Raw genomic sequence first — 20,962 nt, 5'->3', positions numbered from 1 at the left:
AGAACTTGCATCCTTGGAGCCGTGTACTATGCCTTCTATTTTGATGGGTGATAACACTCTTGTTGAGGTGAGTGGGAGAGGGTCTGTTGATGTGGGGGATGGCACATTCCATGATGTTCCTTGTGTACCCTCATTGTCAACTAATCTCCTATTGATACACCAGATCACTCACACAGGTTTAGGCAAGCGGGTTGAGTTCACTCCTGATTCAGTGGAGATACGTGAGTTGCACAATGATTCTACAATTGCAGTTGGGAGAGCAGATCATCAGTCATGACTCTATATGTTTTCTCACTTTGTTCCTGATCCTCCTTTGACTGTTTCACTCACTCACTCTAATGATGTGAGCAGATTATGGCATGAGCGGTTTGGCCATCTTAACTTCCACTACTTGCATCAGCTTAACCAGCAGAGCATGGTCACAGGGTTGCCTTCTACTTTGACATTAGAGTCACTTGGAATACATGATAGATCTTCTAATGGGTCAGATTCACTTGAGCAGTCTTCTATCTCCACTTCTGATGCAAAGAGTGATTCAGAGGACTCACCTCCTTCCTCTCCTAGTCATCATTTACAGTTTGATGATTCTCCTCTAGATTCTCCATCTTCTGGTCCACTTTGGGCTAGACAGACCTTGCAGTTTGCAGGTGATTGGGTTGGAGATCCATCAGACACCAAGCAGACTCGTTCACAATTCCAGGATGCTCTACATATCTTCATTGCTACTACCTCAAATCCACAGTCCTTTCATGAGGCTTCTGGTATTTCTGAGTGGGATACAGCTATGCAGGAAGAGTATAGTTCCTTGATGAGGAACCACACTTGGGATCTTGTCCCTTTTCCTAAGGGAAGAAAACTTGTTCGATGTAAGTGGATTTACCGAACAAAATTTGCAAGCTTTGCTGGAGGTGCGGGATGCTACATCTTTTGGGGGGGCCTCTTCCTCTCACTTGGAGTCCTAATTTTCTTTGGGGAGTCTCTTTTCTCTCTCTTTTGGGGGAATTTTATGTACATGGGTACCTCATCAGGCTTGACTTGCCGGGACCCATTTCTACATCCACCTAAGCTTCGCTTATGGGGGGGGTGTTAGTGTAGTTTTTTATTTTTCCTATTTTGCTAAGTTTTTCCTACACTTTTAGTAATCTCGCTTAGGTTAATAAAGCATGTCTTATTAGGTGAATGGTTGTGAGGTGTCACCTTCCTACATGTGAGCATCCATTAGCTATCTTGGGAAGATACTTTTCTATCTTTAGTCCGATAGATGGTTGCTCCTCATTGGTTGGTGTTGCCACCTCCTCCCTCTTCCTAGCCTATATAAGCATGCTACCTGGCTTGTATTTGCATCTCTTATTTTTGCATCCTCTTAATGCTATTTTGCTTCTAGCATTTGCATTACTCTCTTGGAAACTAACTCTATGTTGCTATTTTGATTTTGTATCATTTGCATTCATAGTTTAGATATTTACTCTTTGCACTAGTTTTCTGGGTTATTAATCTTTTCAGATTCTAACATGGAAAGCGTCAGTGACATGGCTGCAGATTATCATCATGTAGATACAACAAGTTCATATATTCGGAAAATGAGAAGAGACCCCATCCATTAAGAATATATAAAGATTGAAAACTCTATTCAAACTACGATAGATGAAAGTATAATCCATATCAAAGCTGCCTGAATAACACCTTGGGAACAGTAACATGTCTACACAGATATACCATCTATTGAGGATCAAGCAAGGTATGGACAATAGCAAATATCAGATCACATTGGACTGGTTATGATTGACTAAGGATTCCTTATTTGCACCAAATTGGAAATAAAGATTAAAGCAAGGATATTTCAAAATGAATGTTAAAATTACTAGTACGGAATTAAGGCAGAGAGCTAAGCTTTCTGAATGACTCCACAAGATATTCTATAATTGAATACTCTTAAGGGAGTGAAGTAGGGAATTGAGTATTCTCTAAAGGACTGTATATTGTTAAGGAAAATCATATGCATATGTAAGGATGGATACACCCAGAGTGGGTATCCATAAGGCCTAGGATGAGGAATAACTCCCTCCTAGGAAGGATGGATATATCAAGATTGATTATCCATAAGGTCTTAAAGAGAAGCATTGTGAGAAGATGGTGCTTAGTGGAGAGTTGTTCTATTAATTAAAGCCCCAGGAAGCACTCCCCCAGGAGCTAAGCATCTGATTAGAACTTCTCCTTAAGAAGGGCTTAAATTGGGAATTAGGATCTTGTAAGTTAATGACTTACAAGATTGAATATATTCTTATCATGGTTTTTGAAGTACTAACATGTGATGCAGGTCTAACATGTGTATGCTTCGTGTTTGCACCGTGTCTTCATGCATTAATGCGTATACTTTGTGTCTGCATCGTGTCTTCAAACACTGATTATATATATTTTGTGCATGCTTATGCTTTTATATATCCTAATAAATGTTTCTTAGTGAGGGCCAAGAATCAAGGACATTCCTAGTGAGTGTCAAAAACTAAGGACATTCTTAAGGAGGATAGAGCATCATGAATATTTATAGAAAGGGTGAAGATTGACAGCATTCTATCAAGATTGGATCAAGGGCATTCTCAGTGAGTGTTAAAGTTAATAGGACATTCTAATGAATGTTTTACTTCTTAGAAAGGAATTAAGACAAAGACTCTACATCTTTGAAGGCTTACTTATCCAGAAAGAAAGTCATATAGATTACTTAACACACGTGCATTGAAGTACTATAATATATCAAGATAAGTTTCATCTTTTTGAATTATTCTTAATATCTTAAAATTAATAGTAGTATGATCTTTATAAGATTCTAATCTCAAATTCAACTTGTTGTTTCAGGATTATTGGAACTCGCAAGCAAGATGATATCAAAGTTTTGGATTGCTTGAGGACAAGCAATTTTGGGAGGAAAGGATTGTCATGTCCCTCATTTTTTATTTTAAATCTAATAAATAATATTAAATAAAAGTACTAATAAATAAATATTATAATCTATTAATAGGTATATTTCATCTAATATTGTTAATTGATATATAGTGATAATACAATTGACACAAATTATTAAATAAATCTTTTAAAACAATAATCATATATTTTTAATGTAAGAATATATTATTATAATTAATATAATTCAAGATTATATACCTTTCGTAATTAATCTAACTAAATTATATTATTATGTACTAATCAAATGTTTTAATATTAAGGTATGGATAGACGCGACCTTTACTCATATATTGTATATTAGGGAGGAGAATGCGGGGCAATAGAAGGGGAAGATACACGGTAGTTTAGAAAAAACCCAAAGAACATAGAGGACAAAGTCTTTCCTTGCTAAGCGAATGTCCATAAGGCTTCATCGAAATCATTTTCCTTCAGCAGCAAAAACATAGTTTATGGAGTTAGATATATGAAGGGAAAAGCATTAATTAGCGATTAGCAGAAGGGAGGATTCCCATGCACGTGGACAAGACCTAGTGACAGGTAGCTAGAATGGACAAACCAAAATATGAACAAAAGATGCCATAACATCTAAACAAGAGATGAAACTAGGGGAGGACATGTATGTTGGACCTGGAAACACTCTCGACATTACTACTGATAATCGTCAGGGGCACACATATACCAAGGAATGATGGAAATAAGGTGTCATTGCTAAAGACACACAATGAATAATAAATGTCAGAGTGTAGAGATGTCAGTGGCCGTACAAACCACATATTTTTGACTAGACAGAAGCAAGGAACTGCAAGCATGAATAAAATTAATCCAATTCACATATATTATGCGCAGCGTCAACAACTATAGGAGAGTAATTTGCAAACTCATGAATAGTATAATATGTCTCATTCAGAGATGGTTCAATATCCAATACTCATCCACATAAACCATATTTTCTTTACATTGGAAGTCCGAGCATTAGAAAAGGGTAATATTATTCCAACCCAACCATTACAAATAGGAAAGACATCCATAGATTGACTGGAGAGTCAATCATCGTCAAAGGCTATTGAGAAAATCATTCTACATCAATTAGATAATCTTATTCCTAGCATAGGCCATTTACACTATGTAAAATGCTTGAGAGTATAACCAGAAGCTACGTCAGATAAGAAAAGAATGCTCTACCTACAGTTTATGGAAATCATAATAATCTTACAACAAGCATTAGATATAGAGGAATTTACTACTAATTAAATTACATATATAATAGTAGTTTGGTAGATCGAAAGTTGTTGCTAAGGAAAAAGAACGGTAAGATTCCTAGAGAATGACAGAATAAACCTTATCCAGTCAGCAATCGATCAGAATTCTAGGTCAGAAAGAAGCAGTAAGCGAATGACTCAGAGTAAGAACGAAGATACTTCCTATCAAGGGCTGAGGCACATATAGATATACATGGAGCAGAGATCATCTTTAGTTTCATGAAGAGAGATATTATATTTTAAGAGATGGAGTGTGTACGTATATATAAATCTTTTGAGAGAACTAAAATAAGATAGAACTCATCACAGTAACAATCATGGGGAAGAAAGGAAAACATTAGAAAATTCACAAGGATATTACAAATTAAATCACAAGTAGAAATTCTAGAACTAATAGAGGAAGTATCCCTTAGGGAACATTACACTTACAGATTGAATAAGAACTATGCAGCCAGGGTCGAGGAATAAATCACAAAGATGTTGGAAGCAGGATAATATTCAAAGTACAAACAAGTGAATGGGTATCCCTTATAGTCATATCATTAAAGAAGGATAGCAACCAAATTCGGATATGTGTGGACTTCATATGTTTGAATCCGGTGATTGTAAAGGACCCATTTCCCATTCCTTTTACTAATAGCATTTTGGAGGAGGTAGCCAACCATGAGATATATTCCTTCATGGACGGTTTCTCAGGGTATAATCAGATTAGCATTGTGGAGGAAGATAAGCTAAAACTACATTTGTGGTTGAAGATGGGGTATATGCCTATAACAGGATGGCCTTTGGGCTGTGCAATGCACCAACCATGTTCCAAAGGATCATACTACACATCTTTGATGGTATGTTGGTAGGAAATCTCAAAGCCTTCTTGGATGACTGGTCAGTTTACAGTGGGAAGGAGCATCACGTCAAAATTATTGGTGAATGCATGCAGAGATGTCGAAGAGCAAGGTTGGCACTCAATCCAAAAAATGCAGGTTTATAGTTCCACATAGCAGACTTCTTGGACATATCATATGCAAGGAAGGATTGAAGACAGATCCTGACAAAATCAGGGTCATCCTGGAAATGGAGGCTCCAACAGATGTAACGGGGGTCAAATCCTTTTTGGGGCATGTCGAGTATTATAGAAGGTTTATGAAAGGATTTGCGAAAGTATCATTGCCCCTAGAAAAGCTAAGGAAAGGAGAACGGTTTGGGTGGGAGAAAGAACAAGAGGATGCCTTCCAAGAATTAAAGAAGAGACTAGTTGGAACCCCCAACCTCATATATCCTGACTAGAACAAAGAAATCCACGTCCATGTAGATGCATCCAACTACACAATAGGCATCACTCTCCCACAACTGGGAAGAGGTGGAGCACCCTATATATTTTGCTAGCCAGTTACTATCAAAAGAAAAGCACAACTACAGTACCACCGAAAGGGAAGCTCTAGGTATGGTCTATGTCGTACAAAAATTTAAACATTACTTATTAGCTACGCCCTTTACATTTTTTGTTAATCACCAAGCACTAATGTACTTGGTAAACAAGTCAGTTATCCAAGGAAGAGTAAGTAGATGGTTAATTCTATTACAAGAGTTTACCTTTAAGATCATAGTCTGACCCAGAAAAACTCATGTAATTGCCAACCAATTATCAAGAATCAAGTTAGGGGAAGTCTCTGGCAATGGAGTGAATGAAGATTTCCTGGATGCACACCTATTCCAGATTGTTGTGTTACCTCAGTGGTACAAAAAATTGGACAATACTTATCAATAGCAACCTTCCCAAAAGATATGTCTACAGTAGAGAGGAGAAAAATCACCCTAAAAAGAAGCACATTCCAATTAATCAAAGGATTGTTGTACAAACTCAGACTGGATGGAAAACTAAGGAGATGCGTCATGGAGGAAGAAATCCCAGGAAAGTTGAAAGAATCCCATAAGGGATTGGCAAGAGGTCATATAGGACTTGATACTACTACAAGAAATATGTTATTGGCAGGACTCTGGTGGCCCACGTTGTATGCAGATGCTAGGGAATGGGTGTTGAGCTACGACACTTGTCAAAGAGCAGGCAAACCCCTAAAGAGGGATTTCATCCACTATCCCATCTCAACCACAAGAATTATTTGAACATTGGGGAGACTTTTTAGATCCATTACCTGTAAGCAAAACCTATTAGTGTAAGTACATAGTGGTGGCAATAGAGTATTTGACAAAATGGGCGAAAGTATGGGCCCTCCCAAACAACACAGCTCTCAATATGGCCAAATTTCTATGTGAACAAATGCTGCAGTGGCAGAGAAGAGAAACGCTACAGGAGGCAACATTGTTGAAAATGTAATAGGAAATTTAATGTTATGTTTTAAATGCTTTTAGTTTTTGAAGTTTGTAATAACGTCCTACATGTGGTGGCATACCTAGAGTAGTAGTTCGATAAGCTCTCCAAATATAGCCACCTAGGACTAGGTGTGTGGATCTTAAATTAGAATAATTTTTTTTTAGTTCGTAGGTGGAGTGTTTAATGATTTTTAGAATCCAATAATAGGTAGTAGGCAGTTTTTGGAATATTCCTGACTTAGAAAATGACTGTCTAATATTGGTAGAAAAAACGTTTCAGATTCTTATCCTTTTTTTTTTGGATAGAAGACGTTCTTCTTTTCTAAAATAAGAAGAAAACGTTTCACATCCTTTAATTAGAAAAAGAGAGTCAGTTTTAAATGAAAGCCAGTCGGCTATGTAAAGGAATCGAATTTGGAGAGATATGGAATGTTTTTTTTATTTTGTCTTCGTGCAAGTTTTCGATGGTCTGAGTTTTCGATGTTTGCAGAAAATTAGTCTCAGTGCATGGGTAATATCTCCCAAATGCACTGTTTGATTTCTCTCAAATTTTTATATGTTGTTTGAAACCTAGTTATGCAAAATATCAACAATTGGATTGAGAAAATATTGTCTGGTTCAAAAGTTATACATGTCTGTTCACGGGTCTATCTAGAGACAGCAAGAAGCAATGTTTTGCAGAAAAATGTACTTTGATGCGTGGTCAATATCTCAGGTTTGAACCATTGGATTTCTCTAAAAATTTTATATGTTGTTTGAAACCTAGTTACGCAAAATCTCAATGGTTGGATTAAGTAAATCTTTTCTGGTTCGAAAGTTATTCATGTCTAAGTGCGGGTCTATCCGAAGGCAGCAAGAAGATATTTTGGAGAATTTTATTTACAAAATTTTGTTTAATTGAATCTGATTTTAGTGTGTGATCCTGAAGGTTGTAGATGCCCCTTGAAGCAACTCAGTTAAGTGACTGATTCCTCCTGAGTTTTCCAAGGTGTGGCTCTGCATCAACAAATAGTAACCAGATTTGGAATTCCACTCTGGTTGATGAGTGACAGGGGAGTACATTTTGTCAATCACACCATTAAGGTCATGACAAGTGAGTAAAAATATTTCATTCTTTCTCCAATCCCTATTATCCAAGGGCAAATGACCAAGCCGAATCCACTAATAAAATACTAGTAATAATTATGTCTAAGACTTGCAAAGTCGAAGGACAAGATTGGGAAGAGTGACTTCCAGTAGTAGTGTGGGCCTACCGAACCACTTATAAAGCTACCACTAGATATGCTCCATTTCATCTAATGTACGGAAAGGAAGCAATAATGCCAATGGAACATATAGTACCAAGTTTACGAATAACAGTTCAAAATAGGATGGAAGACGAGAGTCTAAAGGAAAGACTCCACACTGATAAAATTGGACGAAAGGAGGACACTTTCTCAATGGGTTACAGAGGTAGCCCAGCAAAGGCGAAAATATTGGCATGACTAGCATTTTAAAAAGATGAATTTCAAATTAGGTCAATTAGTACTCAAGTATAATGGAAAGAACGAGATAAAGCCAAGAAAGTTCAAAATCTGATGGTTGGAACCATATAAAATAATAGAAATCAAAGAAAATGGGGCAATAAAGTTGTCAACTTTGGACCATAAACCAATGAGGGACTTAGTCAATGGGTCAAAATTAAAAACATACCAACAAAGAGGAGGATGTATGATCATGTATTATTTCAATATGGACACTTCCAAATTAAAACACGAAATAATAGTTGGAAAAGAGAAAAAGGCAGGAGACTTAAAATATAAGAAGCCAAACTAGCCTTCCACATTAATTCATAAGTACAAGCCCCGGAAGAAGGAACAAATCAAGGAAAGGAAAAATGCCTATGTTCCCCCGAGTTTTTGGGACGGGGATGGCAAGGGACAGCCGGATAGGTTTCCGAGATGACAATTTTTTTGGCCGATTTTGGGGACAAAAGGGGATGGCAAATGGAGACAGCTATATAATAATAGGGAAAATTAAAATATATAGAGAAATTTAAAATATTTATATGAAAACATGGATAAAGCATGTACTTAAACATAATAGAACCTTAAAATATAAGAATCAAAAGAATTTATATGCCAAATTTGTGTTGCTTTGAGGGTCAAAGTCTAATTTGTTCTAGAAGTTAGTGTCAAAGTCCCCTAGGTGTCCCCAAGTCTCTAAGACATTTTTTGGATGGGGACGGCTAAAAATATATCAGGGATGTGTCCCCGGGTAACATTGGAAAATGTAGATGCAAGAATGACACGGTCGTACAAAAAGGAAGAGACAGGTACGAACACACGTATAAAGGAAGCAAACGTGGGTACGGATGGTGGTACGAAGAAGGTAGCAGAAGGAGGTGGTCATAGGAAGGTAGCGATAGGTATGGACGACCATACAAGGAAGGAGGAGGCACGTATGGACAGTCATACAAGGAAGGAAGCATGTACAGACAAGAAGGAGAAGGAAGCACATACGGATTTTCGTACAAGGAGGAGGAAGCACATATGGACTGTCATATGAGGAAGGAGATACATACGGACTATCATATAAGAAAGAGAGCAGGCCAAGACCAAAAGCATACAAAGGAAGGCGTGTAACAAAACCATACACTCACTGTACCAAGTTGTATGGACACAAGAGATATTCGTACGAGCTACCAAGAATCCCAAACCATACAAAGCAGAACCATAAGTACAGGCGTATGGTTTGGTTGCGGAGAAATTGTAACAAAAATCAACCGTAGGAATCAGAAGCAACTTAACGTCATGGGCCTTTCTCCTTAATACGACAAAATGGTCAAGTGAAGTTTGGGAAATCCTAGCAAGGGGAAGATCTTTGATTTGAAAAAGAAGAAATCCGGGTTGGCACTCACGATGGAGGTGGAAAAACCTACAAGCAAGGGGGAAATAACGAAGATCACAGAAGAGATCACGACTGCCAATATTACTTTTGAAAGCATCATGGGCAGTGAATGTCGCACTTGGTGGGAGCATATAGAGGACAATCACGCTCTCAAAGAGGCGTTGAGGAACGTTGAGGTAGACAAAATTATTTTCATGCCAATATTTGATTTAAAGAAGTTTGCACCCATACTACAATATATGGTGATAGGTTATGATAGATCTTGCCATCAATCTGTAGTCCAGTATTTTCAGCATCTGGTAACAATTTCCTACTCAATCGGGGAAATAAGGTTTTTGGAATTCCCAATAGGGGACAGGCACTGGAAAAATCCCTAATGTTAGTAGAAGAAAAGAAGAAATCGATAAGGCTAATATGCAGGAAGGACCTTACAAATGAAGAATGGGAAGGAATTCTGAAAAATAGTAGGGGTCTCAGGAAAATCTTCATTGTCAATGATGAATGGTGATGCATTGTGAATTTGGTGAAAAGTAAACTCACTGTCGGAAGCCGCACCTCTGACATTGCCCTTTGGATGTCGCCAGTGGTTGATGGATTGTATAAAGGGCACGCCTATAATTGGGCACAATTCCTTTTAGAAAGGCTTCAAGAATTCATGGAGTTAAAGCACAAGGCATTTACATGCCCCATCATGTCGTAGCCTTGTTTTTGGAAGCAGTACGGACCCAAGTGGGCAGTGAGCATAAAGGGACATTGATACCAGCTAATAGGGTGGAACCGTACAAGCCAACTATGACATATTGGTTGCATACGGACACCATAGGCATAGGATCTCGCAGCAGCAAACCTCAGAAAAAGAAACCATAATAGGCAGTTGAGGAGCAGCAACAGGAGGCATTTGTTGGCAGTCAAGACAAGGACAAGGATGACAGAGAGAGTTCCATAGAGGACGCGAGCGACACAGAATCATCTTCCTCAGACTCCCAGGAGGTAGAAATCCGCCTAAGTCACTTACACGAAACTCCAAAGGAAGTTGCCTTCCTACCACCGGCAAAGGGGCCACTTCCCATAGGGATACCAGAATGTGGAGATTTACCATGATAGTACGGCTCCCCATGATTAGGGTACAACTCTTGGCTTTGAGGGAGTTGCTCTTAAAGGAGGGGAGGTAACTTAGGCAATGCATACGAACATCACTAAGCAGACCTTGCAGAGAGGGTCAGTAGACGGGCATTGCAGTATGAAACGGCAACAAATTCCGCAATGGGGGGCTTCCAAATTGTCCCTGCTGAGGGGGGCACAACTACTTTCCCCAGATCAACACAACCGTACTAAGGTGATAGACTTGAGATGCCAGACAAAGTGTGCACATAAGGTCAAGGTGCAAACACCATTAGGTCCTGAAGTAGTTCATCGGGTTGCACTCATTGTACAGTTGACATGGACAGAGACAATGGATACCTAGTAGGGAGAGATTCACACTAAGGAGAATATGGAGGATACTGTCCTTGAGGAGGCAGACAGATTGCCTAAAAAAGAAGGGATGGTATCTTCCCCTATGGTAGAAGCTAACAAAGATTTGATGGAAATACAGAGCAAGAGTATAGAACCCCCTGGTACATTCTTATTTACAGCCAAGGCAAAATTATTTCTTACCGAGTTACAGGCGATGGAGCGTTCCACCAGGGAGATCATGCAACAGGCTAGGTCTCAAAATATTGAAGTTGTCCTAAAAGCAGTAGAATCATTGGCCGCATCTATGCAAAAGGGTTGCCATATGTACTAGGAACTATTCTAGAAGGGGGGATATACTTAGGAAGATTAGGTAGCCGCATGGGTGATGAGGTACACTATTCCTTCCACTCGGGATCAATCACCTCATGAAGACACTTCGAGATATGGAAGATGCTTTTTGCCGGACATATTTGGAACTCTAGCAAGGCAAAAGTTTAGCTAAAGAATGGGCAATAGAAAGAACTATGCTTGAAGAAAAGTGGAAGGTCGAGAAAGTGGTCATGGCGGAGAACTAGAGAAGGGAAAAAACTGAATTAGAAAGCAGAATCACCACGGCAGAGGCAAAAAAGTTGGACACCCTAAGGCTTCTACAAGGAGTTCGAGCAAAACAGAAGACAGTTAAACGTGACCTACAATGGCTTCGGGGAGGTCCAAGTCCAAGGATGTCTTCCCAATCCTCTTCTTAAAGTCAAGTTTTTTCTATTTTAGTGTGTTTAGTAGTCGTCTAGAAGATGATTTCTTCTTTTTTTTTGGGGGGGGGAAGATGTAATAGGGAATAAAGTAATATTGTACTTAGCACTTGTTAAAGCTTGTGCGGGTTGGGTAGTTAGGAGGTGAGGGAATACATCGGTTGGATTTCACAACCAACCGAACCTTTTATAAGTGCTTGCAATATTGTCAATGTACTCATGATGTTTTTGGTATGAATAAAGTAAATCATTTCTTTGCCAATTGGTATTGTGGCATTAAGGTACATTCTATGTTTGGCTCTATATACATGTCTTTATTATTCTGTGAATTTGAGTAGTATTTCCATTCTACAATGTTTGATTGCCTTGGTCAAACTTCTCGTCGCTTCCTTTCCTTTAATGCAAACTTCAATTGTCTTTATTGGTTCTTAAATACTTATTTCTTATTCTTTCCACTGTCCCTTTAATTCTTATTAATGTAGTTTTGCAGTTATTAATATCTCATTATTGTCTTTAATATTCTCCTTATCTCCTTGTTGCTATATGTTATCTACAGTCACTGCTTGTTTGGTTATTAGGTATCTTCTGCGTCCTTCCTCCCACCATTTTGGTTGGTGTCAAAACTCTTTTATAGTCTTGGTCTCTTAACGGTCATGTCTCTTGCTCCTTTGAAAAGGAATGTTGTTTTTCTACCTGCTGGATTTGTTTAACTAAAACCTGTGTTCTTATAAATATAATATTACTATTATGGCTTTTTATTTCAGGGCCAAATGATGCCTTCTTAATTGCTATTTTAGAGAGGATAGGTAATGGTAGTAATTCTCCCTCCACTCTTCTTAGACTAGTATAATATGAGCCTGTCATGGTATTTTAGATATGACTAATTAACTCATCTACTTCTGTGATAAACCACAATTTCCATATATCTCATTTCACAAACCAAATACCCATCACAACTGTAACTTTAATAAGGATAGTATCGATCTGAGGGAAAGATGCTAGTCATGCTCTTTATCAGTATCAAAGAGATGTCGTATATTTTCTATTGTCTTAGCAAGGTAAGTACTGATTGGGATGTCTTATTCTGGTTGTTATGTGATATCAATAAGTTTTTTGGATTGCCTTCATACTTCCTTGGAGACTATGCCTCATTGATTATAGTGATCATTGTCATCATAATGACATCAATAAAAAAATTTGGATTGCCTTCATACTTCCTTGGAGACTATTGGGCAGTCCATACGTTGTTAAGAACTGTCAACCATTTCATATTCTTGAATATTTCTGAAAGTATAAAGTTGGATTCTTAAGACACTATTTTAGCATTAATTGATATTGATATTATTGCTTGATTGAACTTAATTGCTCCTTCCTCGTATGCCAATTACTGGCAATATATTAGTCGGCCTGAGAAACACCAATTGTTATATCTCGCTTTTATTGAATGTAATGATCATATTTCCATTGGGGATGCTATCTTTGCTGCCAACTAATTATAATTGAACTCAACATATTATTATTTACTTTGTTACTTTTATATGTATTTTAATTATTATCTTGTAGTTATCACGTATATGTATTATATTATAATATAATATACTCTTTATTTATATACTTCTTGTATTACTATATGTTTATTAATATTTATTTATTTATTAATATTTTAAGAAATTATATACACACACATATTGATCATATGTTAATATAGGGTTATGATACTGAATTTATTCATGGTAAGAATGTTGATAACAAGAATGCCATTCAAGACTTATCAGCTGTAGATATAACAGAAATATTATCTACTGTTACTGTCTAATGCAATTCCAGAACCAATTGCACATTTGAATAAAACCACTGCCGATACAGTTAGAAGGGGAGCTGATTAAAATACTTTAAAAGTCATAAGCAGAAACAGGAATGTAACATGATCTGAGATGGATTGTGAGAGTTATTTGATTTCAGTTACCTAAGCCATCAATCTTAATTCACCAGACAAATTGACTAAGTGATTGACTTGAGGATGCTCTCCATACCATTCTAAGATAATTCAGAAGCAAAAACAGAACTCTTACAGTAGAGTAGGAAACATATGCTGAGATTTTGAGGGATGAGATGGACACTCAATCTCAACTCACCAGTCAAATTGACCAAACATGCAATTTGAAGATGCTTTCCATGCCGTTCTAAGATAATTCAGCAGCAAAAATAAAATTCATAGAATACAGTACGAAACAGATGCTGAGAGTTTCAGGTGTGAGATGGACACTCAGGGGCCAAAGGAGGAGGTAAAAATGTTGACACCTGACAGGTTTCACTGTCAGATGTATATATCTGTAGCTGAAATCATCTTTGCAGAACAGAGCATCACAGAAAGGTCAGCTAGGGCCAAACAATTGTATCAAACAAAACCAAGGTTACATGGTGACATGTCCCACCCTCCCATCTTGCATCCCCATTCCCCCCTAACCCCCCTGGTAAAGCAAGATGACATGGCTGTGCACTGTGGAAACCAGGGACACATCCCTAGTATGAGTGGGGACTCTTAGACATCCATCAAACTTGTCTGCATGTGTGTGCAGTTGTGCATGCACATGCTTGTCTGTATCTGTGTGTACACATGTATCTACATGTGCATCTGCCTTTGTGTGTCTACATGTGCTTGTGTGCGCGCCTGTGAATTGGGTGCATCTCTGTACTTTTTTAAGGCAGTTTAGTGATTTAAACAAAGAGAAAATTTAATCAAATTAATATGAATTCAAATGAGATAATATGCATATTATGAATTAGATATGGAATATATGTGCTGATTATTTATCACAATCTGGAACGCTTGAAGCCCCAATCTTTGTCAACATAAAGTAGATGACAGAGAAGTGAGAACCAATGTTATGCAAGGGATATGGTTGTCAAAAATTAAATTCTTAAACTTGTTAAAAAAATGATGTCCTAATCTAACTTCATCACTGTCACACAATACAGCCAGAGAAACTCCAAAACAAAAGCATAATAGAATTCATATAATATAACAATTGGTTGGAGTATATATCCATATGACACAGGCCTTAAAATGAATTTTCTTTCCCTGAACCGACAACCACCAAGTCTTAAGAATAAAAGATTAGATATCCTAAAAAAAATTGATCCCCAACACATGGTTGTGTGGCCTTCTCAAATCAAAGTCCTCATCTTTTCCATCTATGCTACCAAAATTATGAAATTATTTAGATTTATTACATTCATCCTTCCAAATATTAGCTAACTCTTTTTGTCTCTCTACACATAAATATGGCCATCCCTTTCCCTAGAATTCGATGCGGTCAAAAGTCCACTGTTTGAAACCTTCTCATGAATACAGGAATTGTTATTTGAGCTAGCTGAGATCATTTCCAGTTCAACCACTTTCCATTTTTATGCACATCTTAACTAATTTTAGTTTGGCCCAGCTATGCTTAGCCTCTCCTGTGTTCTATGCAGCAATTGGTTTCTCCGTGCTTTACATGTTACAGTCATGCAACAGTTTCGATGCAACCCATCCAGCCCAACATAGCACCCCAAACTCCTTAAGCTCATTCCTGAGTGCAGGTCTCCTATTTCTAAGTTCTTCTACCATTTTTGTTACTGCATTTTCAACAGCTACCACTCCTTCCAACATAATTTCCATCTAAGCATCATCAAATATATCAGCAAAGCTGTCATATACATCTCCCAAAACAAATCTCTCACCCTTCATCAATATCCACCATATTTACATCACTACAGCATTTTCCATTTTAAAATGAGCACATGGAATCAATTAAAAATTAATGTATTAGGCAAACAAAAGCACTCGAACACTATGTAAAAGACCTTCTCCGTATATTATTTGGAACTTTGTTCAATTACAGAATTCAATTAAATTTTATTCATGGGGCAGTTTTTTTGGTAATTTCCTTTCATTTTTCAATCTAGGTGGATTGTAAAATGGAAATGCTTTAGTTCTAATTGGGTGTTAGTTCTAATTATCTGTAAAATAGAAACTATTAATTAAACAAGATGTAATAATTGTTGAATGTTTTGTCATCAATGTCAAAGGTAGTCAGCAATTTTCTTAATTAGTGGCAATTATATTTTATCTGTGCTGTTGTTTGATGAAATAAATATCATCTATTGGATGTAGTGAATGAGTGAGGCAATATGGTACCATTCTTGGTGAATGGAACCCGTAAGCATTTTTATACTCTGCCAGCTCAGACTTCGTAGAATTCTGAAGTAATTGATAAATGCCTCAGCAATTCCTTGTTTAGAGTTTATGGAGACGAGCATGGATGTTGGATGTTAAGCTTTTCAAGATTATTTTTCTGCAATCAATCATTGTCTTCATCTTGGTGTGGGATATATTTTGGTTTTCTTTTTCAACTTGCTGCAGATAAGAACTCAAGAACTGTTTCAGCAGGATGTGTGTTATTTTTGTATGCGATTGAAATGTTTAGTGTGTTATGAGTAGTGTTAAGTCTCAATGCTTTTGAGAGGGTGCTTCAATGAGGGATTGTGCTCTTTGTCGGCTGGTGCTCACTTATGTAATATGGGTTGGTGCCCATTTGTTACATGAAAGCTATTGATCTGCCGTGGTTTTAACCTGAAAGAGTTTTCCAAATGAAAGTTGGTGTTCTACTTGTTGATGTTTGCTCTCTATTCTCTCTCTCTTTTATTTGGTTTCAAGTGTTTAAAAGTTCTAAAATATTGATTCACAACCCCCTCCCTCTTGGTAGTTTCTATGCGCTCTTCAATTGGTATCAAAACAAGGTGTCTTTGTAAAAGGAACTATAATGCTTGGAGGTTGATCCTGATTGCACACATGGGTTCTCCTGAAGATCATATTGATGATAAAGAAGAAGAAATAGATCTTAAAGAGGAGCTAAAAAGTGCTCTAAATGAAATCAAGAGACTTGAAAGAAAAATCAGAACTTGAAGTTGCTCCAAGAAGGGAATGAAACGAAAACCAAGAAATCTCAAACACATGGATTCTCGTGAAGATCATATTAATGATAAAGAAGAAGAAGTAGATCTTAAAGAGGAGCTAAAAAGTGCTCTAAACGAAATCAAGAGACTTGAAAGAAAAAATCAGAACTTGAAGTTGCTCCAAGAAGGGAATGAAACGAAAACCAAGAAATCTCAAGCTCTTGGAGAAGCAGTAAAAGTGATAGTTGACTTGAAGATTCAGGTTAAAGAAGCAAAGAAAACAGAAGAAGAAATTAGAAATCAGCTTAAGCTCGGGGAAAAAAATTGTGAAAGATTTGAAGCTGAAACTGTTCCACTTAGAAAGTTAGATGAATCTTTGACACAACAGGATTATGATAAGATAAATCAGAAAAAAATCATGTCCTTGGATAAGGTCATTGGCTCACAAAGATCATCTACTGACAAAGGTGGAGTTGGTCTGAAGGTTAAATTTCTAAGTTTACAGAAGAACAGCAGAAGACCAACATTGATAGCACAAAGGATTCACCATAAAAAAACAGAAGTAATGCTTTGAAAAGGTCCCCTATCTCAAGACAAGCACTTATGAACAAGTTTAATAGTTCTTTCTTATATGGTTGTTGCTATTAAGAGTATTTTGGACTTAAGGAAATCAACTGTAGAATGCTTGCAAGAAATAATTTCAGAATTATGAGTAGAAACTCTTTTTTACTCCTTCAAGGAACTACAATGTTATATGTTATAAATGTGGCAACTTTGGACACACTGCAAAAGTTTGTAGAAGTGGTATGACAGATTTCTCTAAACAAACAGGAAAGTTGTAAAAAATGAGGATCAAGCAAAGGAGGTTGCTAAGGTTTGGAGGAAGAAGGAGAAATAATTTTTAGTGGAACCCTTGATTGTGCAAACAACTCTTCATGCATAAAATGAAAAAGGCAAATGGTATATTGATAGTGGCTGTTCTAGACATATGACTGAAGTCAACAGCATGTTTCACACTTAGAAAAGGACTAATGGAGCTACAGTAAAATTTGAAGATAATGCATCCACAAAAATTAAAGGCAAAGGTACACTTATTTTGGATGATGGTGAGACCAAAGTTGAGAATGTTTTTAATGCAGAAGGTCTGAAACATAATCTATTGTGAGTTGAATGTGTGATCAAGGATGCACTTTAGTTTTCAATGCAGACCGTTGTGAAATCAATAAAGATCATAACCATATTGCTGATCTTGCTGATGCAAGCAGGGCTACTAACAAAATGTACATTCTTGATAATATCAAAAGTGAAAAGTGTTGGTTGAAGCAGGTGATTGAGGGTTGGCTATGTCATAGGAAGTTCGGGGTGAGTTCACTTCATCCTTGAATTGTTGTTTTGACTGCAAGAAATTTTTCTTGTCATATTCTATTAGCCCCATTTCAGTTATGCAGTTTCTGTCAGTCATTGACATTAAAGGGGGAGTAGTGAGTCAAGGAGAGGAACATTATTTCAGAGCAGTTTGGCTTCAAAATGAGTTGCCATCAATGACAAAGGGGGAGATTGTTCAATATTTTGTCATCGATGTCAGAGCTAGTCCACAATTTTCTTAATTAGCAGCGATTATATTTTATCTGTGCTATTGTTTGGTGAAATAAATAGCATCTGCTGGACATGGTAATTTACTGAGACAATATGTTATTTATTCTTGGCATATGGTGGCTGCAGGTATTTGTATACTCTGACTGTTCACAGACTTTGATTCCTGGCGGCTCATTAATTTATTTATCCTTTTTGAGTGACGGTTTCAGATTCTTCTGTTGACTGGGAGTGGGGCAGCTTATTCCCGATGATAGTTGTTAAATTACTGACGACACAACAACTATTACAAACCAAAATATCTAATCCACAAAATGGATAATAATTATGTTTAAATTTATGATTTAAGCCTTTATATGTATAAAGTTATACATGTGTTACTAATTGAATACATGTATAGTTGTCCCATTGCTGTATCCAGCTGTATCTGAACTAGAGGATCTTTAAAAAAATTAAAATGCTCATATCTGTATTTAACACCATATTCATGTCTGACATGGTGTCTATTTCCACGCAACTCTAACTGAAACCATCTTGTTGTCTTTCTATCTGGAGATGCCTTATAACACTTACTGATATTCATACGTGTCAGTACTTATACTAGTCCCCCTTAACAGTCTTTCATCATCCATGGAAATTGATATAATTTATTTCATTTTATTTCTTTCCTAAAAGAACATTCTTACCTTATCCAGCTATTCAACCAACACTCCAGCAATTTATGAGATGCTCAAAGCAAAATTCATGTAAAACAGAAAATCCTTGGATAATCTTGTTACTTTATACTCACCAATATTGATCAATACCACATTGATCTTTTTAAAGTTCATCTCTATGTTTTTTCCTGTGACTATACGCTCAATGCACTTCATTTCTTCCTTAGACAAACCAATTTGGAGTAATCTACAAATAGCTTAGCTTGTTAGAGGAATTCTAAAAGTATCTACAAACGTTACAATCATTTCTTCTTACTCTGTTCTAAACCAAGTAGCACGGATTTTAAAAGGCTTGCAGATATTTTTCCCCATTGGCATAAAGGTTGTTGTAGAGTTTAGTAAGACTGAAATTCAATCAGAACCTTGTGATGTTCATGACTAAAAGTGAAGAATTTGGAGCAATCTTTTTCTACAACTGATTTTGTGATTAGCAATTTTTAATCCAATTGAAAGAACAGAGGATACCGCTTAAATTATCCAAGGATTGCCAAAATGAGGAAGTTGATAAACATCTTAAGTAAATTCGTCCAAGACTTGAAGATCCACGCATATCTTCTCGGTGTCATTTTTCTTTTCCGTCAACAATACCAGGGCATCAGATAGAGACCTTAAGGGCTACATTAAACCTTTATTTCCCCTTCTATTATTGCATAATTGAATAAGTACAACATGCTGTGAATAGACCAAGTGTCTTCTTCTAGCTAAATCTAAAAGAACGCATCAATGCATACATCAATCAATGAGATCACTTGAATTTCGTTCTTTCCCTGATCAGTATAAAGCCAATACAAGTGGAATACGCAATAGCACGATATAGGGTGCTCTATAAGATGTGTCCGACAAGATCAAACCATCTAACTCTCAAGGATGCGATTGTTAAACTATGGGCCAACTGCTACATATTATCTTGTATCTTCATTGTGTCACATACCATACACAAAAATAAATATGAGTTCACTATGCTTGGAGAAGTACAAACCATGGACAAGCTGTATAAGTATATAAATATGAAACTAAACGAAATGGCTTGGAATGCATTTGCGTTTCTCGAGAACATGCATTCAGAGAATCATCCTTGACTTCTGAAATCAATATAGCAATTAAGGCTTCAAGGGCGAGTATGTTAATAAATAATGCTAAGAGGCACCACATTCAATAACATCGGTAACAGGAGTATAAGAGATAATGTGTCAAGGATAACAGAACGAAGTGCTCCCATTCACATTGCACATAGACTTACTGCTTCTCCCAATACATGAAATTTCCTTTGTGGGTCTCCATAAACCTGCATTCAGAAAACCAAAAAAATGGGCTGTTGACAGAAGCTACTTTTTCTGCAATCTGCATAACTTAAAAAAACCAACTTATTTGAAGTCGGTGTTATTACTTGAATTCTCTACAGTCGTTGAAGGAGAATAGATTTTATCAATTGGGTACTCATCGTACCTAGTTTTTGTCTTTGAACAATGCTCTCTCCACCAGAAAAGCTCAATCCACGCGACTTAGCCATTCTACACAATCCCGTACGAAAATTCAAATAGGTGGCCTCTCTGTATCGGCAATCTTAGCTCTCTCGGACTTCTTGTTGGTTTCAAAGAGCTCTCGCGGGCTATACATAAATACAGAGTACCTTGGAATTTAGTGATGTCGTCGATGGAACTTGGAAAAAATAATGTAAGTGAGGTTTAATAATGTAAATTGTTGTTGGTTTTCATTTAAAAGAATTTTTTTATTTTAAGTGGGGTTTTACGTGGCGCCTGCATGCTGGGTTCTGTCTGCCATGCCAAGGAACTTCGATACGTTGTGTTTTATTTGTCGTTTGCTTGCTTTTCTAAAACAAGGGTACAATAACATAAAAGAATCCATCACATTAGCCCAAACTGGTGAAAATGGTGATTATAGAGAATAATATTGGCATTGATAATAGCACTTGGATGCTACTACCAAAACCCTATTACCTACTATTTAGTGCTAGGAAAATGACCTTTGTAAAGTTGGGGATTGTCCATCTCCACGACGGAATTTACACTAAGAGGGGCCCCAACGACCAACCCACCTCTTATTAAAGATTTTA

The 20,962-nt window shown here is 37.0% G+C and overlaps 1 protein-coding gene across 4 annotated transcripts in view; it reads right to left on the bottom strand.

Moving 5' to 3' along the window:
• Positions 1-20,530, bottom strand: part of LOC149540703 (putative homogentisate phytyltransferase 1, chloroplastic) — a 137,973-nt gene extending 117,443 nt beyond the window's left edge. For all 4 annotated transcript variants that reach the window (XR_016356430.1, XM_089801802.1, XM_089801803.1 and 1 more), the window contains exons 1-2: positions 20,335-20,530; positions 20,129-20,173 (exon numbers count right to left, since the gene is read on the bottom strand). Coding sequence is in view for 3 of the 4 variants with exons in the window: in XM_089801802.1 (XP_089657928.1) it covers positions 20,129-20,173; positions 20,335-20,398 (109 nt within the window). In the remaining variant the exon portion in view is untranslated. The remainder of the gene's footprint in view (positions 1-20,128; positions 20,174-20,334) is intronic.
• Between the last annotated feature and the right edge of the window lie 432 nt (positions 20,531-20,962).

Source organism: Cupressus sempervirens, chromosome 9, assembly GCF_028749045.1.
Source record: "Cupressus sempervirens isolate cs-2001-9-10 chromosome 9, ASM2874904v1, whole genome shotgun sequence".
Lineage (NCBI taxonomy): Eukaryota > Viridiplantae > Streptophyta > Pinopsida > Cupressales > Cupressaceae > Cupressus > Cupressus sempervirens.
The sequence above is the reverse complement of the archived record's forward strand: the minus strand, read 5'-3'. Positions and strand labels throughout refer to the sequence as shown.